At 49.0% G+C, this 21,473-nt stretch overlaps 1 protein-coding gene across 3 annotated transcripts in view; it reads right to left on the reverse strand.

Annotated features, from left to right (window-relative positions):
* The window catches only part of AIFM3 (AIF family member 3), a 114,382-nt gene that overhangs the window by 80,312 nt on the left and 12,597 nt on the right, over positions 1 to 21,473 (reverse strand). For all 3 annotated transcript variants that reach the window (XR_014714272.1, XM_084649421.1, XM_084649422.1), the window contains exon 2: positions 14,429 to 14,654. Coding sequence is in view for 2 of the 3 variants with exons in the window: in XM_084649421.1 (XP_084505547.1) it covers positions 14,429 to 14,459 (31 nt within the window). In the remaining variant the exon portion in view is untranslated. The remainder of the gene's footprint in view (positions 1 to 14,428; positions 14,655 to 21,473) is intronic.

The raw sequence follows: 21,473 nt of genomic DNA on the forward strand, positions 1-21,473 counted from the left end.
TGACCCAGGTGTTCACCTGATCAGATTGCTGGCTCAGCTTTTCACCTGGCTGTTCTCCCTCCCTGCCAGACAAGCAGGCATCTTTTCACATACCCAAACACCAAACATATATGCCTACATTTCACATATCCTAGAGCATCCCAACATCTGGCTGGCCTCTTTGGCTGCAGCTAGCTACCCACTGAGCCAAGGTATCCGTTGAGCAGTCCTCAGCGATGCCCAGGTGACTGTCCTGATTTGAGAGAGTGCAGTCACATACTGTTTGTGGGGTTCTCCTTGTCTGAAGGTAAGAGAGTCCGATTACTGCTGTAGGTTAATTTGGGATGTTAGATGGGGTGAGATCTGAGTTACTACAGAGAAGTCTTTCCTGGGTATCTGGCTGGTAACTCTTGTCCATATGATCAGGGTTTAGCTAATCGCCATATTTGAGGTCGGGAAGGAATTTTCCTCCAGGGCAGATTGGAAGAGGCCTTGGAGGTTTTTCGCCTTCCTCTGCAGCATGGGACACGGGTCACTTGCTGGAGGATTCTCTGCTCCCTGAAGTCTTTAAACCATGATTTGAAGTGGTGTCAATAGCTCAGACATAGGTGAGAGGTTTTTCGCAGGGGTGGGTGGGTGAGATTGTGTGGCCTGCGTTGTGCAGGAGGTCAGACTAGATGATCATAATGGTCCCTTCTGACCTTAATATCTATGAATTTATTAATTTATACATCTGGTGCCCTCAACTCCCATGCTTTCCTTTCTATCTCTGGTCCCTCCCTTTATTATTATTATTTATATTAGTGTCCAGTATATGTTGGGCACTTTCCAAACACTCAGGGAGTGCAGTCTCTCCTCGGAGAAGCTCCCACTATAAGGGCAGACGGACAGGTAGACAGTGGTTAGGAGAAGGGGAAGAGCATTAGGGCAAGGTGCATACAAGTCACCTCAATTCACAGTAGTGGGAGCATGTCAGAGTTTGGGCAGGGTAGGGGCCTTGCAGTTGAGCTCAGGGAGGTCCTACCATGAAGTCACAGAGAGGATTGGGCACGAATCTGACAAATGGAGTGCCAATACTAGGGGCACTGGCAGAGCGGGGGGGGGGGTGGATCTGAGATGAAGCAAAGCTTGGCAAGAGAATATAAGCAAGGAGGGTCTGAGTTCTGTATAGTTTTAGAAGGTGCCTGTTCTAGAGGTAAAGGGGAGGAGAAAGATGGAGCAGTCGCTAGAGAGGCAGCAAGAATCAAAGACTATTTTGAGGGTAGGAAGAACAAGGCATATTTATATTTTAAGGGGTAGGGACAAAGAACAATGAGAGGTTGATAAGCAATGTGAGGGAAGGGGTGGGCATGGAGGCGATGGAGCTAAGGAGGTGGGTAGGGATAGGATCACTACGGCATGGGGAAGCATTAGAGGTAGAAGACAAGTCAGGGAGAGGGAGAAATCAACAGATTTTGTCAGGTTTTTTTTCTTTGGAGAAATCAGCAAGATCCTGTGCAGAGACAGAGGCAGGGCCAGAAACCACAGATAAGTGACAGGACTGTGGGCATGGGAGGCCGTGAGGGGCCAAAGTATTGGTTTTGGACAGGGAGGTGCCAGAGCTAAAGCAGGAGAGAAAACACCTGTTGTAGAGAGAGTCTCTGAGATCATGGGACTCCCACCAATGGTGTTCAGCAGCAGGAGCACGGGGAGTGAGCCAGGGCAGTGGGTTCATGTGGCATGGGAATTAAGCCAGGGAAGTGGGTACACGAGAGCAGAGTGCTGGTAGAGAACAACTGTGTACTGAAGACAGGTGAGGGCACTGAGAGGAGTGAGCTGAAGTCGGCTGGGAAGTCAAGGGCCTCAATAGACTGGAGGTTGCAGAAGGTCCAGGTGGGGGGGTAGAGTGTCACATTTTGAGCTGCAACCCAGACCATTGAGAGGTTGTGTTACCACCTGTCCTGTAACCCTGAGTGTCTTAAAAGGCTCTGCTGCTGTAGTTCCTTAAACCCAGGGTTGTGAGTTCAATCCTTGAGGGGGCCATTTAGGGATCTGGGGCAAAAATTGGAGATTGGTCCTGCTTTGAGCAGGGGGTTGGACTAGATGATCTCCTGAGGTCCCTTCCAACCCTGATATTCTATGATTCCCTGTCTGGATTCTCCCAGCCATCAGACAAGCATGCACTGAATGTCTGTGTGATAAGCAACCCTGCTTCAGCAAATCTGACTCCAGCAGCCTGCATGTTACATCACAGTCATACACTGTGGGGGTTACTACTAGCCAAGTGACCCCAACACACCCCCAGTTCTGAATTTCCCCAAAACTGTTTGCCCTGAAGTATCCAGCCCTGTCCTGGACCACTCAGAAATAATGTTTGTTTGCTCCTTGAAAGAGGCAAAAGCACATTACCCCAGTTAGGTTAATAAGCTGTTAATACACCCTTCCCTTCAAGCACCGCACTGAGTTGGTTCATTGTGAAAATAAAACAAATGCATTAACAAAAGGACATAGGTAAGTGATACCAAGTAGAAGGAATAAAGTTAGAAAGAATTATTAATACACAAAAATAAAGATTTAATTCAGCAAACTACAGCCTTGGTTCAAGATAGATTTCTTACCATTCTTTTTTTTCCCAGCCATTGCTGACTTTCTCAGAAGCCCAAGGTGCTGGTTTCTCTTGTCTTCCTTGGTGAAAGATCTTTGCTGAAGCAGGTTACTCTCCCAGAGATGTCAAACCCCTTGGCAGAAGGGCCCATCTTTCTCATCTTGCTAGAGCTCTGGCTCCTTGTGTCTGTCTAGTGATGGATGCCAGGACCATGTCTTCTCTCTCCTTGTATCTTCCCTAACTCACTGTGTTTTTCCCAGTCTCAGGATGACCTCATGCTGTTCTTCCTTTCCTGTGGGCTTCCCATCCCCCTGCCAATTCTTGTGTAACAGGGCTTCCATTGTATTGATTCCACACTGCTACCTTCCCTCAAGAAAACCTGTTTCTCCCTGTGTTAGGTCACAGACTTTAAATCATTATATCAGCGAGTATCCATATTTCCTCACATAGCGTTAATCCATAGATTCACCATGTTATTAATCACCAGTATGTCATCAGCTTTCAGCAGAGACTGTACTCGATGCACTTTTATAATATTGTGTACAATCAGTTGATCTAATTACTTATCACTTGAGACCCCTGGTCTCATAGTTTAGAGGCTATCTCCCCCATTCAGTAGATCGATGGCTTTCATATGAGTGTGCTTTCATTGTCTCTGCCTAACAACCAAGCAGGTCCAACAAACAAATATATATTCCTTTGTCTAGGGCAGACTGGGCTTATGCATTGCTTGCCAAACACATTTTAAGAACAGAATTCTAGCACATATCCATAACTCTTTGTAGACACACACTCCACACATACATGCACCTCCTGCAAGAATATTAATGATCAGTGAGTAATTCATTTTCCAGTGATATCTTACATGCCACCGTTTGGGTATATAGCATGAGAACAGTGTGTTAGGTGTGGAATGTCAGGCTTGATGAGTTGCTGACAGAGCAGTGAACCACCAATGGGCCTCCGTGTCACACAGGGTCAAAGAGGTTTTTGGTGAGAAGCAGGTCAAATGACCATTTAGGAGAGTGGATCCAGGACTGATGATCACAGAAGGAAATGAGAGTGAGGAGGGAGCTGCTAATTTGCAGGTGTGGCATTGATGTGGAAAGGGAAGTCTCTACGGATGCAGGGTGGGGAGAGTGAGAAGAAAGGAAACAGGTAAGCCAGGTGTTGAAATCCAAGGGGAAGCTGTTTGTGGAGGAGATAGGGGAGTAGAGAAAAGCCATAGGAAGCAGGAGGGGAGAGTATAGCCTGATGAATGCAACTCAACCATAAGAGGGGAATGGAGAAAAGGCCAAGAAATGTCAGGATGGGGAGGAGTCGGACATGCCCATAATGGTCCTTAGGGAGACTCTGGTGTGTGTGTGACAACAGAGCTAGTGCTGGGGTGATGAGCGCTATGGGTGCGGGCAGATGACTGCTGCCCTATTCTGCCCCCTACAAAAGTGTTGGTTCTTCTCACCACTCTTGGTCCATGAGTCCTTTTGAATTCAATTATTATTCATGTCCTAGAAGTTACATATTCATTTATTCACTTGACAGTTAGATGGAGGCACCTCACTGTATGCAGTTCAGGAGGAAAGCAGGCTGAGACCTGCCATTGGATCCCGGAGCACAAAGAACCCATTGTTCTAGCCTAATGGGGAATCACAAAGTCCCTTGGAATGGAGAAACTGCCTTGGCTGGGGACCAGAGGTGCTCCAGGCGAGGGCTGTAAATACCCTGATTCTGTTGCACTCTGTGCGACCTCCCCTTTCCTATTAGATTTCCTGAAACCCCTCCAGGGTTTGCAGTTTGTCTGGGCATTTTGGGGCTGCACTGATGGTGTTGATGGGGGGATTGAGGCCCCTGTGCAGAACTGGTATTTCTCCTAGGGCAGAGCTGATGGTGAGAGCAGGGGGATTAAGGACTATGTACCTTCAGAGTTTTTCGCAAAAAGAAAAGGAGTACTTGTGGCACCTTAGAGACTAACCAATTTATTTGAGCATGAGCTTTCGTGAGCTACAGCTCACTTCATCGGATGCATGCCGTGGAAACTGCAGCAGACTTTATTTATACACAGAGAATATGAAAAAATACCTCCTCCCACCCCACTGTCCTGCTGGTAATAGCTTATCTAAAGTGATCATCAGGTTTTTGAGCATGCAGGGCAGGTTTCCTCTTTAAGAAACATTTGCCCCCCCCCCCCATCTTCTCCCCACCATTAAACTGAGGGCAGCTACTTGTCCCGATCAAGCTGTGAGTTTCTATCTTTTGTGTTTTTCCATACCAGGAACAAAGGGTCACTCAATGACTTAACAGCCCACAAAACTGCAAGAAATTAAGGAAATACTTCATTACACAGTATGTGGTCCTGCTGTGGAATTCACCGCCACAAGAGCAAGAGGTTACAAAGTCCAACCCTGCTGCTTGATTTTAAAACAGGGCTGTGTACTTCTGACCCATAATATTTGTAGTCATGCATGATTAAACAGGATTAATCCAACCTTATGCTTCAGGATATGAAACTGATCGTTCAGGGTCCAGGAAGGGAACTTCGCTCCCATCTCCAGCATGGCAGATGCATGAAAGTGGGGTTCACCTTCTGCTGAAGTATTAGGTACTGGCATTCAGCAGAGGAAGGACACTAATTACCAGTCTTGATGGTCTGACCCAGTTTAGCAGTTTCCACGGCCTGAATGCACAAGAGGAGTTAGGTACTTAAGTCCCTGTTTTGGCACCACTTCAGTCAGGAGCAGTGGGAGCTCCCTAAAACTGAGGGGCCACCGGTGCCTGACCTTGGTCCCTACCCTTTCCTCCCAAGCCCCCGCCCTCACGCTGCCCCTCCCCCTGAGTCCATGGCATTGTGCTGCCCATTCCCCCTAGGCCTACCCCTCACATTGCCCCCCCGCAGGCTCCGCCTCACGTCACCCCTTCTCCCTGAGCCCCCGCCCCTGCACCGCCTCTTCCCCAAAGGCCCCACTCCTGTGCCATGTCTTCCCCCCCAAGATCCCACCCTTTACTCACGTCTCTCCGCCCCTCCACCATCACTCATCCTTACAGCCCGTAAAAAGTGCTCTTTTAAAAGGGATGGGGCCATGGCCTTCTGGGCCCCTCTGTTTTGGCGCCCCTGACTTCAAGACAGAACCCATCCCATCCCACCTCCCCGCTGCCAAACCATGTACTTTGTAGTCAGAGTTCCCTAGGTATCTCTGGGTATGCGCCCTACTGCCTTCCTGTGGGCATCCGGGCACCTGCCTCCCACCTAAGGCCCAGAGCGATTCACAAAACGGGGGGAGGACATGCATTCAGCTGACCTAGTCAGGTGTGGGGACTGATTTGTCAGGCATGTTCAGAGGCTACTTATTGGCTCGGGCCCCTCAGGTGAGTTCACACAAAATGATGGAGGAGGACTTTTAGCCCAGTGGTTACAGCACTCAGCTGGGATGTGGGAGACCCTTGGTTCAAATCCCCTCTCTGCCTGATGGAAAGAGAGGATTGGAACAGGAATCTCTCACTGCTCAGGTGAATACCCTAACCATAGGCGCCGACTCCGTGGGTGCTCTGGGGCTGGAATACCCATGGGGAACAAATGGTGGGTGCTGACTACCCACCAGCAGCCCCCAGTGCCTCCCGCCCGCCCGCCAGCGGACCCTGCCTCCCCCTCCCTCCCCATGCCTCCCTGTTTCGTGGCGTGCAGGAGGCTCTGGAGGGGAGGAGCGAAGATGTGGTGTGCTCGGGGGAGGGGCGGAACTGGGTGGGAAGAGGTGAGGTGGGGTGGAGCGGGGGTGGGAAGTGGCAGGGTGAGGGTGGGGCCTTGGGGGAAGGGGTGGTGTGGGGGCGGGGCCTGGGACAGTGACAGGGATTGAGCACCCCCTACCACTTTGAAAAGTCAGTGCCTGTGATCCTAACCATTGGAATATGGGATGTTCTGAGATTGGGAATCCCTCAGCCTCTCCTGCTGAAGCTTTTCCACTGTGGAATAACAATTAAGAAGAGTCAATGGAGCAGGGGGAATATCTGGATCTCCAAACACCGCTTTATAGCATCATTCTCATGCCTGTTCTCTCCCTCAAGCCAATGTTTCCATGTTGACTCACTGGAAGAGATGGATTGTGAACTTTTCACATTATTATAACTGACTGCTGTAGTAGTCAATCAATCAAATGTGCCAGACTTTACCAATTTAAAAGTCTCTGGCTGTGAGCAAGTTTCTTTGCAGGGTTCCAAGTGAACTTCATTGACTCATTCAGTTCACATCAGTGGCACAGTGAGCTGATTTTTTCCTAAGCTAAAACACTGTGAAGGGCAAACGGGGATTTTCCAAAATACACTTATGTAATATAATTATTGGCAATCAATGTGGTTTCCTGGAAAATAATTCTTGTTAAATAAGTTTGAAAATTGTCCTCTGGCAAGATTATAAATTAACTGATAAAGGAAACAGGTTTGATATAATATTGCATTTTTGTAAAGCATTTGATTGTAAAACGATCAATAGCACATATCAAATGGACTGAAAACAGTCTGTCACAGGCCAAAGGTAAAGAAGACACATCACTGGAATGTGTGAAAATGAAGTGCCCCTACCAGCTCAGAACAAGATTACCCACAGGCTGGAAGTCTGTCTGGGAAGCTGTGAAAGGTGACCTGCCCTGGCTGTGGAGCCTAGTGGTCAGGCAGGGTATGACCAGAGGTCCGCCTTTCATCTACAGCTCCGTCCTGTGGGGCTAGTCCCTTCTTTTGCAGCTCAGCCCTCCAGCCAGCTCACATATTCTAGTTCAGCCCTTTTGGGATATACAGAGAGAAAAATCCAATAGCAGAGATCTTTTTGTGCCCACAAGGGCTTCAGGACTTCCTCCTTAACTCTGGGACTGGGGATCTGGACCCTTGTGTATTGAGGGCCTTTCCCAGCTGGATTTCCCACTGAAGAGTAGACTCCTGTTGTCATCCCACCTTCAGCGGTTGGTAGGGGAGCCCAGGCCCACACTCTCCACCAGGCCCCAATCCAGGGCCCAGCAGTGGGTAGCTAAGTTCTGACCTTGGGGGGCTAAATAGGATCACTTCTTACCTGAGTTCCCCTGGAATATACCTTGACTAGCTACCTGGAATTAAAACTACTGTGCCTTGTCTCCACACTGATTTTACAGCAAGATGGCTATCTTGAGTTCGCTATCTCCATGTAAAAACACACTTTTTGTAATAAAGACATTGCCTAGATGTGTAGGCTCTGCTACCCAGCTAGGTCCCTGGGGGAAATATCCATCCCTATCTATGGTACAGAAACACCATGCAAGTATGGGACCCAGATACAGCGTTGTTACTGCTTTTGACCCGAGTGGTTAGCCAGTAATTAGGGTCTAGCAGATTATTTTTGTGAGCCTAAGAAATTGATGCAGTCAGGTATTTCTTGGATGCAATCCTGTTTACTTACAAAGAATGCATACAGTCCTGTTTCCCAGAACACAGTAGGAATCAAACAGATGGAGACAGATTCTTTGCTCTCAGTGCCAAGCCTTTTTCCAGCTCCAGCCCTTTATCCACAAGCTCTCTTTCATCTTTTCTGAAGGTCATGCTACAAGACCTTCTCCGGATGTGGCTAGGGCTTCCTTACTGCCTTCTCTGTGCGCTTCAGTGGTGTTTCTGCTGCTTCTCTCTTTCTCTCACATAGACATACAGCTGCAATCCAGTCAAACCCCTGCCCCAGCATTTGTTATCGGATCCCCTGGAAAACCCCTTGGACCATATGGCACAGCCACTGCCCAGGCTTGCATGCAGCCTAGTCCCTGTTTCAGCTTTCACTAACCAAAGGGGCATGTAATTCTTCCCTCACTTGACCTGAATGGAAGTCAGTTATCCTGCCCAACAACTTCCATGAGGAGGTGTGATTGCCCAATACCCAACATGACAACACTCCTGTCTCAGCTCCGGTCATCATCTCTATGGAGTCCCAAATGGTGATGCCCTATGTGACCCATCCAACTATTGACGTGTTTACTTAGTGTTTTTCTGTCAGGATATTTCCACATCACAAACCCAAATTGGTTTTTACTCCCATACAAACCTCCTCTGAGTTCTTCTCTTCCTGCCCAATTTTGTTTCACCCACCTGAGAGGGGCCTCTTTCAATGAGCTCTTGAGGAACAAAGACCTGCGCACACCCAATCGCACTTTCCTACTACAGTACAAAGGCAATAATTTTTGCAAACCTCACCTTTGAGCAGAGCTCAAAGTCTGTAGACAGCCCTCTCTTCAGTCCTTCTGTAGCGTGGTGTACATACCGCGTACACAGTTCAGCACTGAAGAGGTAAAACCAAGAAATGGGCCTGTCTCATCATGCAAAGACTACATTAGCTGCCAGCTCTACAAAGAAGGACCTTCATCTTTTTTTTTTTTTTCCAATGAAGGCTTTATCAACCCTAGGGAACTTTAGTAAAAAAAATTCTCACTAATGTTACCACTGGTTCAGCTGTACCAGTAATTGCACTGACGGGAGGCCTAGTATAGAAAGTTTTCCAGCTCAGCAGCAGTGTTCAGGATCTCGACATTTAGACTTACTCTCCTCAGCAGTGTTAATTGACACTGAAAAAAACTGCCAGAGCCTGAAAGCCGTCTAAACTAGGGCTCTTACCAGTGCTATTACTGGTGTTACCAGAGGTAGCACCTGTGGCAATTTTTTAGACATGGGCTAAGAGACCACCCAGAGCTTTGGTGGAGCAAAGCTCTGCTACCCTCCACAATGGGTATTGTGCATAATGCATGGCTCAGTCACGGTAAAAAATAGATAATTTCACACTATGGTCATGCAGCCTTGTGGAACCTTCTGCAGCACATTAACTGCTGGTTAGTTGGAAGTGTCTGCACCCAAATTTCACTCTCGCTGACATAACTGCCCCACTACGCTGACATAATAACTCCATCTTCATGGGTGGCGTAGAGTCACGGTCAATGTAGTTAGGTTAGGTCAACACTGTGTTGCGTATATTGACCGTTACTGGCTTTCAGGAACCGCCCCACACTGACAGTACAATCGACACTAGTGCTCCTGGTGAGGACATGCACCGCCGACACAAGGAGCGAAGTGTAGACATGCACAAGCAATATAATAACTGCAGCTGTTATATGCCAAAAGGTGTTAGGTCAACTTTATTTTATAGTGTAGACATGGCCTAAGGAACCCATGCAAATATGAGTCTCTGTGGACAAAGGAGGAGCCTCGTGAGCAGATATGTGGGAGTACGTACTTCCCTATCTGCTGAATTAACAGGCAGAGCAACACATCGATGGCACTTTACAACAGTGGTTCTCAACCTTTTTTCATTTTACAGACCCTAAAAAATTTTGAATGAAGGTGTGGGCCCCTTTGGAAATCTATGGTCTATATATATAGTAGAATTCTGTTCAGTCAGTTTTCAATCTGTCTTTTGCAGACCCCTTAGACATAGTCTGGGTCCATGGACCACAGGTTCAGAACCACTGCTATGCAAAACCAGTTGGGCAGTATATGACACTAGACAGCTCCAGAAGGTGCTAACTAGTGCAGCACTTCACAAAAATCTGGTGGCTCACACAATAATCAGTATCACTAAAGTGATTTTCAAAACAATTGTCCCTAGCAAAAAGGTACCATGGTTGCTTCATCTGTCCCTTCCATTACACAGCACCTCTCAGCTCCCCCTCATTCCTCTTCCTCAGAACACCTCCCAGCTCCTCCCCCCACCCCCACTGCACCTTTCAACTCCCCCCATCCCTCTCCCTCAGAACACCTCACAGCTCCTCCCCACCCCCCGCTGCACCTCTCAGCTCCTGCCCATCCCTCTCCCTCAAGACACCTCCCAGCTCCCCCCCCACTGCACCTCTCAGACCCCTCATTTCTCTCACTCAGAACACCTCCCCGCTCCCCCCACACCCCGCTACACCTCTCAGCTCCCCCCTATCCCTCTCCCTCAAGATACCTCCCAGCTCCCCCCCCACACTGCACCTCTCAGCCCCCCTCATTCCTCTCTCTCAGGACACCTCCCAACTACCTCCTCTCAACACACACACACTGCACCTCTCAGCTCCCCCCCATCCCTCTCCCTCAGGACACCTCCCAGCTCCCCCCCCCACCCCCCACCCCACACACTGCACCTCTCAGCTCCCCTTCATCCCTCTCCCTCAGGACACCTCCCAGCTCCCCCCCACCCCCCCACACACACACTGCACCTCTCAGCTCCCCTTCATCCCTCTCCCTCAGGACACCTCCCAGCTCCCCCCCACACCCCCACACCCCGCTACACCTCTCAGCTCCCCCCTATCCCTCTCCCTCAAGATACCTCAGAGCTCCCCCCCCACACTGCACCTCTCAGCCCCCCTCATTCCTCTCTCTCAGGACACCTCCCAGCTACCTCCTCTCAACACACACACACTGCACCTCTCAGCTCCCCCCCATCCCTCTCCCTCAGGACACCTCCCAGCTCCCCCCCCTCCCCACACACACTGCACCTCTCAGCTCCCCTTCATCCCTCTCCCTCAGGACACCTCCCAGCTCTTCCCCACCCCCCCCCCCACACACACACTGCACCTCTCAGCTCCCCTTCATCCCTCTCCCTCAGGACACCTCCCAGCTCCCCCCCCACACACACACACACTGCACCTCTCAGCTCCCCTTCATCCCTCTCCCTCAGGACACCTCCCAGCTCTTCCCTCCCCCCACTGCATCTCTCAGCTCCCCTTCATCCCTCTCCCTCAGGACACCTCCCATCTCTTCCCTCCCCCCCCCCCACACACACACACTGCACCTCTCAGCTCCCCCCCATCCCTCTCCCTCAGGACACCTCCCAGCTCCCCCCCACCCCCCCACACACACACTGCACCTCTCAGCTCCCCTTCATCCCTCTCCCTCAGGACACCTCCCAGCTCCCCCCCCACACACACACTGCACCTCTCAGCTCCCCTTCATTCCTCTCCCTCAGGACACCTCCCAGCTCCTCACTCCTCCCCAACTTCAGCTCTCAGCTCCCCCCCCCCCCATCCCACAGGACACCTCCCAGCTCCCCCACACACACACACTGCACCTCTCAGCTCCCCCCCATCCCTCTCCCTCAGGACACCTCCCAGCTCCCCCCCCCACTGCACCTCTCAGACCCCTCATTTCTCTCACTCAGAACACCTCCCCGCTCCCCCCACACCCCGCTACACCTCTCAGCTCCCCCCTATCCCTCTCCCTCAAGATACCTCCCAGCTCCCCCCCCACACTGTACCTCTCAGCCCCCCTCATTCCTCTCTCTCAGGACACCTCCCAACTACCTCCTCTCAACACACACACACTGCACCTCTCAGCTCCCCCCCATCCCTCTCCCTCAGGACACCTCCCAGCTCCCCCCCCACACACACACACACTGCACCTCTCAGCTCCCCTTCATCCCTCTCCCTCAGGACACCTCCCAGCTCTTCCCTCCCCCCACTGCATCTCTCAGCTCCCCTTCATCCCTCTCCCTCAGGACACCTCCCAGCTCCCCCCCTCCCCACACACACACTGCACCTCTCAGCTCCCCTTCATCCCTCTCCCTCAGGACACCTCCCAGCTCTTCCCTCCCGCCACTGCATCTCTCAGCTCCCCTTCATCCCTCTCCCTCAGGACACCTCCCAGCTCCCCCCCACCCCCCGACACACACACTGCACCTCTCAGCTCCCCCCCCATCCCTCTCCCTCAGGACACCTCCCAGCTCCTCACTCCTCCCCAACTTCAGCTCTCAGCTCCCCCCCCATCCCACAGGACACCTCCCAGCTCCCCCCCCCACACACACACACTGCACCTCTCAGCTCCCCCCCCATCCCACAGGACACCTCCCAGCTCCCCCCCCCCCCCACACACACTGCACATCTCAGCTCCACCTGCTCCCTGTGCCTCATGGCTCCACTCCCCGCCATGGTGCCCCTGGGCTCAACCCCAACCCTTTACAGTGTGGCTCCATTTCACCTCCCCACACAACCGTCCATCTTCACCCCACCCACTCCTCTTTATGGCATCCCCCTGGTCCACCTCACCCCTTCCCCATCCTGGCAACTCACTGCTTCACCCCACCCTGCCCCACACTGGGTGCCTCTGGGACAGCCCCTTTGCTCTAGGTAGGGAGCTGTGTTCCCTTTTGCTGTGCCTTTCTGGAGCCTGGGGCTCCGTGGTAACAAGGTTTGTTCAGAATGGATGCAGGTCTATTTTGATCAAGGAAAATTAGATTTCTAAGAAATAAGGGGTTTATAAACACCAAGTTTCTTAACTTTTTTAATCCGATTGGCTTGATGTACTTGGACTGCATTCCAGCATATTTTAAGCCCTTTTTAACCCTACTAAAAGAGGTTCTTAAGCTTAATGTGAATGCGATCTAATGTTTTGCAATTTTTTAAGCAGTCACATATGACTGTACTTCTGTTTACTCAATAACAGGTGTTCTGAGGCTGACTTCTGTTGGACTAACAAAAGGGGGAACTTTTGTACTGAAGACCAGGACTCTTGCCATCTAAGATCTGAGATGGTCAGAAATGAGAAATCAGTTCTCTCTCATGGCAAAGCAACTACGGTTCTGCTGGTACATATAATGGAAGGACACATGAATTAACCCAATAATTTGAGTATTTTTTAAAGAAAAATAAAAAAGTAGATGAAGTGGTTTATTTATATTATTTGTGAATGCTAATATTGTACAAAAGAGCATCACCGCAGTATATGCCATGCTCAGAATTGCCAGCTTCAAGAATTAAAAAATGATGAATCAGGCCCTCACAATTAAAGATCAGCTTAAAATAATGACATTTTTAAAGATGTGCTAACTAAAAGAATAAAGACTATGTGCTAACTACTTATGTTAAACTATCTGTTTGATCTTGTAATTAGCTGTGACACTATACCTACCCTTCCCAGATCTGAGGAAGAGCTCTGTGTAGCTTGAAAGCGTGTCTCTCTCACAAAAAGAGATGTTGTTTCAATAAAAGGTATCACCTCGCCCACCTTGTGTCTCTAATATCCTGGGACCCACGTGGCTACAACAACAGTGCATACAACTATGGAAGATCTTCCAAAAAGGGAAGATTTGAGGCTGGTCAATAATTGATGGGGTTACTAGAGCTGAGATTGTTTCTTGAGCAAGGTCACAATATTGCCTGTTTTGAGGATGGTTGTCACACTGCTCTTTTGAAGCAATTTACAGTCTTTGTCCATAATGGACCTATTACCTCCCCACAAGTTTTCACTCATCATGAGGATCCGGGGGGCAGATGGAAAGTGTATAGCGGTGCCTTCGGGGCTGAGCCTGGGAGCAATGCAGTTCTGAAAGGGGGGTGAGGGAGAATACAGTAGTGTTGTGAATCTGGCAGAGGATCAGGGACAGGGGAGCGTATAGCAGTAACCTCAAGGTGAGGCAAGCATATGGGAAGACCACACCATAATTTTGTGAATGTGAGCCACAAGGGGACCGAAAAGCTGCTCTGTGTGGGCGTGTACAGGGCAGCAGGATGTGAGTCTGCCATTTATGTGTGAGGGCAAATCAAATGGGAAATGTATTTATAGATTTTGAATCTCTGTCTTTCAAATCAAGGCTGGATTCTTACCTTTGTCCCAGGCTGCGACTGATACCCCAGCGAGCTTTTCTATCTCTAGTTTACTGAGATTTGAGTTTTTCACCCTACCCCTCAGCACTTTGAAAGGTTTTACACAATTCACTGCATGTGAATGAAAATGAAGTGGAATGTTCTGTGGATTAACTGCCCTGTAATCCTCCGTGTAAGAGCAGAGAATTAAAATTCTCTGAAGCAGCCTCCCCGTGGAGCACCTCTGCGTGCCTGACCTAGTTTCATCTGCAGCTACTCGGGCAAACACATGACGATTAGAGGAACACTGAACAGCAGTCACCTGGTTTTGGTTTGGAGAAGCATCCTCCCATGGTGCGCCGAGTAGAAGGAGAGAATCACAGCAGGAATAGGAGGCAAGTCAGCTAGTAGATGCTTCAGCCCAATCTCCAGAAGGGATAGACCATTAGGGCTTAAAGTGAGCAATCAGCTCATGAGGATGACTGGCATGTCCTTTCATGGTAAACTGGCCAGTCATTCCAGCTCGGGTATTAGGCTGCCTTCATAACCTACATTAAATGGAAAAGCTCAATTAAAAATGAATAACTGGAATACATTCACACACATACTTTATTTTTCTTGTTTTTAAGTCATCCCAGATGTTGTTTCCTTCACATCATCATGCACCCATGGGCTAGGCAACACAAATCCACAAGTCAGAGGCACTTCCCTTACATGAAATAATGGCTCACAAATCATGTTCAAGTAAGCCTCATGAGTCTCTTTGTAAACTGATTAACACGTTGGAGATTGGGGCCTCCAAATCAGAGACAAACTCATTTCCAGACATCTAGTGCTAGATTCACAAAGGGATTTTCAGTCACCGACAATCCCTGGGATTCACAAAGTCACAGTTAGGCATTCAGGCTTCCTCTCCAATGAATTGAGGGAGATAGGATTGGCCACTGTCAGAAGACAGGATACTGGGCTAGATGGACCTCTGATCTGACCTAGTCTGGCCATTCTGATAGGTATCTAGGGATTCACAGAAGCCAGCATGCTGGGCGGGGAGCTGGCCATGCTAGCCCAGGGGAGATGCAAAGGAGAGAGATGTTTCTTAAGCCCTGGCCCTCTTCCGGAGTTCAGCACTCTTTAACTCGCCATACAAAAAGGAACAGCTTCAGCAGGAGAGACCAAGGGAGCACAACATCAGAATGTCCCATAGGCCAGTGTCTAGGGCATATACCTGAGAAGTGGCTGATCCCTGTTCAAATCCCTTCTCCCCCAGGCACAGGGGGTACTTGACTGACCTTCTAGGTGAGCACCCTAACCACTGGGTGAAATGTTGTGAGCGAACTGTCGTTCCGTCCACCTGGCTGTTTTGTGTGGAGTTAGGTGTGGCTCTGAGTGCACCTACTGGCGTGGGCCTGGCAAGGAACTTCAGCAGAGCAATGCCTGTCTTACCTGGTTCATGAAAGGCAGCCAGTCTGGATTTGAAGAGCCCACAAGATGGAGACTCCCTAACTTCCCTTGGTAGTTTGTTTCAATGATTAATCATCCTCAGGGTTAAAAAATTATTTCTAATTTTATTTTGTCTAGCTTCATCTTCCAGCCATTGGTTCTTGTTATGCCTTTCTCTGCTAGATTAAAGAGCAGAGGTGGGCAAACTATGGCCTGCAGGCCACATCTGGCCCACAGGACTATCCTGCCCGGCCCTTGAGCTCCCCATCAGGGAGACTAGCCCCCGGCCCCTCTCCCACTGTCATCCCCCACCCCCGCAGCCATGCCACTGTGTGGGCAGCACTCTGGGCGGTGGGTCTATGTGCTCATGCAGGGCAGTGCGTCTGGCTCTGGCCAGGCGGCGCGGCTGCCAGACATGCTGCTCTGAGCGGCATGGTAAGGGGGCCGGGCTGGGAGGCCCCAGGGGGCAGTCAGGGGACAGGGAGCAGGGGGCGGTTGGATAGGTGTGGGAGTCCCGGGGGGCCTGTCAGGGGGTGGTTGGATGGAGCGGAGGTTCTGGGGGGGTGGTCAGGGGATGGGGAACAGGGAGAGTTGGAAAGGTGTGGGAGTCCCAAGGGGCCTGTCATGGGGCAGGGGTGTGGATAGGCGTCAGGGCAGTCAGGGGACAGGGAGCAGAGGGGTTGGATGGGGTGGGGTCCTGGGAGGGGGCAGTCAGGTGGCAAGGAGCGGGGGGGTTGGATGGGTCGGGGGTTCTGAGGGGGACAGTCAGGGGGTGGGAAGTGGGAGGGGTCGGATGGGGGCAGTGCCAGGCTGTTTGGGGGGCACAGCCCAGGCCCTCCATACCGTTTTGCAACCCCAATGTGACCCTTGGGCTAAAACTTTTGCCTCCCTGTTAAAGAGCCTGTTGGGACCCATTATTTTCTCGCTGTGGAGTTACTTATCCACTATAATCAAGTCGCCTAACAATCTTCTTTTTGATACTCTAAACAGACTGAGCTCTGTATGTGCATGTCTAAATTACCACAGTTCTGACTCTAAGGGGGTGTGACTAACAGTGTGCATCAAAGGGCTGCGCTGTAACTCCCGTGTGTGGATGCTGCGAGTGTGAATGTAAAGGTTTCAACTACCTTAGCGCCAACTCTGGACTTGTAAATTTATGCCCACAATGTTACACTTTGGTGTGCTCTGCTATTCACACCCCTTTAGTCACAACCGTGGGGCAATGCAGGCATGCCCCAAGTCTCTCATTGTAAGGTATTTCTAGTGAGCTACAGCTCACTTCATCGGATGCGTGCCGTGGAAACTGCAGCAGGCTTTATTTATACACAGAGAATATGAAAAAATACCTCCTCCCACCCCACTGTCCTACTGGTAATAGCTTATCTAAAGTGATCATCAGGTGAATTTGTGTGGGGGGGTGGAGGGTGAGAAAACCTGGATTTGTGCTGGAAATGGCCCACCTGATGATCACTTTAGATAAGCTATTACCAGCAGGACAGTGGGGTGGGAGGAGGTATTTTTTCATATTCTCTGTGTATAAATAAAGCCTGCTGCAGTTTCCACGGCATGCATCCGATGAAGTGAGCTGTAGCTCACAAAAGCTCATGCTCAAATAAATTGGTTAGTCTCTAAGGTGCCACAAGTACTCCTTTTCTTTTTGCTTATCTTGACAGATAATGAAGTATTGGTCACAGAACTTAAAGTTAATCATAGCTTAGGTACAAGTGATCATGACTTTATCATGTTTATAATATGCAAACAGAATAATGTCCGGAACAGGAATATTTAAACTGAGTGCTTTGAAAGGGCCAGTTTCTCAATGCTGAAAACAACTGTGAGTCAAATTAGCTGGCAGGAAGAATTTAATCAGAAAAATGACTGATAATTGGGAATTGTTTAAGAACACTTTACTAGATGCCCAAAAAAGCACAATCCCACAACCAAGGAAGAAAGCGGTCTTGATTTAAAAAATGTACCTGGTTTAAAGGGAAAGTGAAGGCAGCTATTTAAAAAAACCCTAATATATTACAAATGGAAGAAAGGAGAAGTTGATTGTAATTAATACAGATCAGAAGATAGGAACTGTAGAAAATTGATAAGGAAAGCAAATGGACAGAAAGCGAAATCTATGGCCAGCAGAGTTAAGGAAAATAAGGAGGCATTTTTTAAAATCTATTAGGAACAGAAAAAATCCTGACAATGGTACTAGTCCATTAATAGATGGAAATGGTAGAATTATCAGTAATACTGCAGAAAGAAGGAGATGGAGGTCAGCTGGAGGGATGGAAACATGAGAAGGCACAAGGTCAGTTGGAGGAGTCAGATTCATCATAAACAAGGAATGGTCTTCGAAAATTGTCTCATGCCATTTGAAATCATCACGTATCGGGGTGCTTTACCTCCAGTTGAACCGAAATAGTACCCTCAAAATCATCCAGATCTATGCTCCCTCAAGTGCATGCGAAGATGATGATGTGGAAGGATTCTATCAGGAACTGGAGGGAACCCTCGCCCAGAGTTCCACATATACGATTGTGATGGGAGATTTTAACGCCAAGGTTGGAAGAGGGAGAGAGGGTAAAAAGTTCACAGGAAGGTACGGTATCGGAGAACGAAACACGCGAGGAGAACGACTATTGGCAGAGACGAGGAGAATGTTCATTGGTAACACCTGGTTCCAAAAGAAAGCCAACAGAAGATGGACCTGGATCGCACCAAACAAAGACAAAAATGAAATTGATTATGTTCTGATCGATAGACGACGCATCGTGCAGGATATTTCAGTAGTGCCATCATTCAATATCGGTTGCAATCACCGCCTACTGAGAGCCAGACTCACATTCACTGTGAAGGTGGAGAAAAAGGCGCTGTGTATGGTGAACAGAAGGCACCAACCGGTAGCTTTCGATGAGGCAATCCTGAAGGAAAACATTTCTAGGGAAAATTGAAGCCTCCTGGACAACTGCAATGATGATTATGAGAACTTCAGTAAGAGACTGAAACGGTGTGTGAAATAAGCTGAGTGTGAAAGACCAAGAAGAGCTAGCAGAAGAATCTCGGAGAATACAAAGACTTTATTGGAGAAGACGAGGAAAATGAAAAGAAATGGCAGTGACAGGCTTGAGTACCATCACTTCAACAAACCGATGAACACATACTCCCAGTTCTCATCAGCGAAGTCCGTCACGCAATCCATCAAATGAAAGAGCGGAAGGCTCCAGGCAAGGAAGGTCTGACAGCAGAAGTGCTTAAGGCGGGAGGTCAGGAACTTTGGAAAGCTCTTACCCAAAGGTTCAGCCGCTAACTGGAAATCCAGAAAATACCGTCCAGTTGGAAAGAGTCCAATACCATCTTGCTGCATAAGAAAGGCGATAGAGAAAATCTAAAGAACTATCACCTGATCTGCCTGCTTTCGCATATCTATAAGTTGTTCACAAAAATAATAACAAATAACAAATCGACTGTTGCGAAATCTGGATGAACAGCAGGCCGGCTTTCGAAGGAACTACATTTGCGGATGATACTAAACTGGGAGGAGTGGTAGATACGCTGGAGGGGAGGGATAGGATACAGAAGGACCTAGACCAATTGGAAGATTGGGCCAAAAGGAATCTGATGAGGTTCAATAAGGATAAGTGCAGGGTCCTGCACTTAGGACGGAAGAACCCAATGCACAGCTACAGACTAGGGACCGAATGGCTAGGCAGCAGTTCTGCGGAAAAGGACCTGGGGGTGACAGTGGACGAGAAGCTGGATATGAGTCAGCAGTGTGCCCTTGTTGCCAAGAAGGCCAATGGCATTTTGGGATGTATAAGTAGGGGCATAGCCAGCAGATCGAGGGACGTGATCGTTCCCCTCTATTCGACATTGGTGAGGCCTCATCTGGAGTACTGTGTCCAGTTTTGGGCCCCACACTTCAAGAAGGATATGGATAAATTGGAGAGAGTCCAGCGAAGGGCAACAAAAATGATTAGGGGACTGGAACACATGAGTTATGAGGAGAGGCTGAGGGAGCTGGGATTGTTTAGCCTGCAGAAGAGAAGAATGAGGGGGGATTTGATAGCTGCTTTCAACTACCTGAAAGGGGGTTCCAAAGAGGATGGTTCTAGACTGTTCTCAATGGTAACAGATGACAGAACGAGGAGTAATGGTCTCAAGTTGCAGTGGGGGAGGTTTAGATTGGATATTAGGAAAAACTTTTTCACTAAGAGGGTGGTGAAACACTGGAATGCATTACCTAGGGAGGTGGTAGAATCTCCTTCCTTAGAGGTTTTTAAGGTCAGGCTTGACAAAGCCCTGGCTGGGATGATTTAACTGGGAATTGGTCCTGCTTTGAGCAGGGGGTTGGACTAGATGACCTTCTGGGGTCCCTTCCAACCCTGAGATTCTATGATTCTATGATTCTACAGCACGATAAACCACATCTTCAGGGCTGAAGCCCTGAAGCACGAGATTTTAGAACGTAAGACATCATGAACTGATAAGAACCACCAAGCCCTGCCTCCCAACCACAACAGAAGCCCCACTCATAAATGAATCAAGCTCTATCTTAAGACTAATTAAGTTGTTTGCCCACAGAACTCCTATTAGGAAGCAGTTCCAGAACCTCACTTCTGTCATTGTTAGAAACCTTCTTCTCTGCCCTGTATGTAATTATAGGGCACAGTCAGATCCCCTCTGCAGTGAATGAGGCAGGGATCTTGTGGAAATAAATCATGTGTGATCACATACTTAAAGATTGTATGATGTGTACAAGGGGGCCAAATTAAGGATGCATTAGGATCCTTAATTCTAGCATTTCTTAACATTGGAGTGCTTGACTTTCCATCCATAACATTCTTTTAATGTAGTTTTTTTAAATGTAATTTCTTATACTTTTAAAAAGCAAATGGATTAAAATGGAAATTTTATTACGTGGAACCATACTGATCCCTACATGGGACAACAGCAGGATTGGATCCTTTAGCCTCACAGCACAGACCTCTACCACTTGAGCTAATGGTAACTGATAGCAGTAGCAGGCTGTTATCCTCTATATGGACCAGTCAGTACAACGGGATGAGATACACAGTGATTTTTACAGCTATTGGCTAACAGCAGAGGAATGTAGAGACCTAGGGTACTTGGCTTCATTCCTAGGGAGCCGTTAACAGGGAGTTTCGAGAGGGAGTTCTCCAGCTGAAGGAGGAGCAAATACGGGACCCTTGGCGTAAGTGGCTGTCTGTAGTGTGTGTTTGTGTTTGGGGGTTATGTGCTGTGTGCTGAGCTTGTATTTGTCTGTCTGTCTGTTTGTTTTTGTTTGAAGGACCGTGTGCCGTGGGTGGCAGTTGGAAGCTGTGAGCTTCTAAACAAGGTTTGAAATCTAGAAGCCTCTGTTCATTGGCTGAGCCTTAGTCAGGGGGTGGGGCTATCAAGGAGACCAGGACTTTATAAAGCAGTGAGCAAGCGACCAGGGAGCTTTGCAAACAGGGGCCGCTAACAGGGAGTTTCGAGAGGGAGTTGGGAAGGGGGCAAGGTACACTTGCCATTCTTTAAAACCTTTACACTAAACTATAAACAAAACTTCTTAATTTAAACCAAACCCCTATCATTAACCTAGGTAATTGTAGGAGAGAATGCAGACAGAAGCCCAGCAGCAGAGTGGGCGTTATCCTGTTTATTGCACTCAGTGTAGCATGTATGATTACCTGCCCTGTGGGTGGGTGGCGTATGTATGCATTCGGTGCAAGGAGCTCCTGGCCCTTAGAGACTGAGTATGGGCTTTGGAGGCCAGGGTAACGGAACTGAAGGAGCTAAGGGAGGCAGAGAGGTATGCTGATGAGGCTTTCCGGGACACTGTAGATTTGTCCCACCTCCGGTCAGACAGCCCCTCCACTGTTAAGGAGGATGAAAGGCTCAGGGAAGGAGAGCAGTCAATGGGAACAGAG

The sequence above is a fragment of the Lepidochelys olivacea genome (assembly GCF_965140295.1).
Source record: "Lepidochelys olivacea isolate rLepOli2 genome assembly, chromosome: 15".
NCBI classification, from domain to species: Eukaryota; Metazoa; Chordata; order Testudines; family Cheloniidae; genus Lepidochelys; species Lepidochelys olivacea.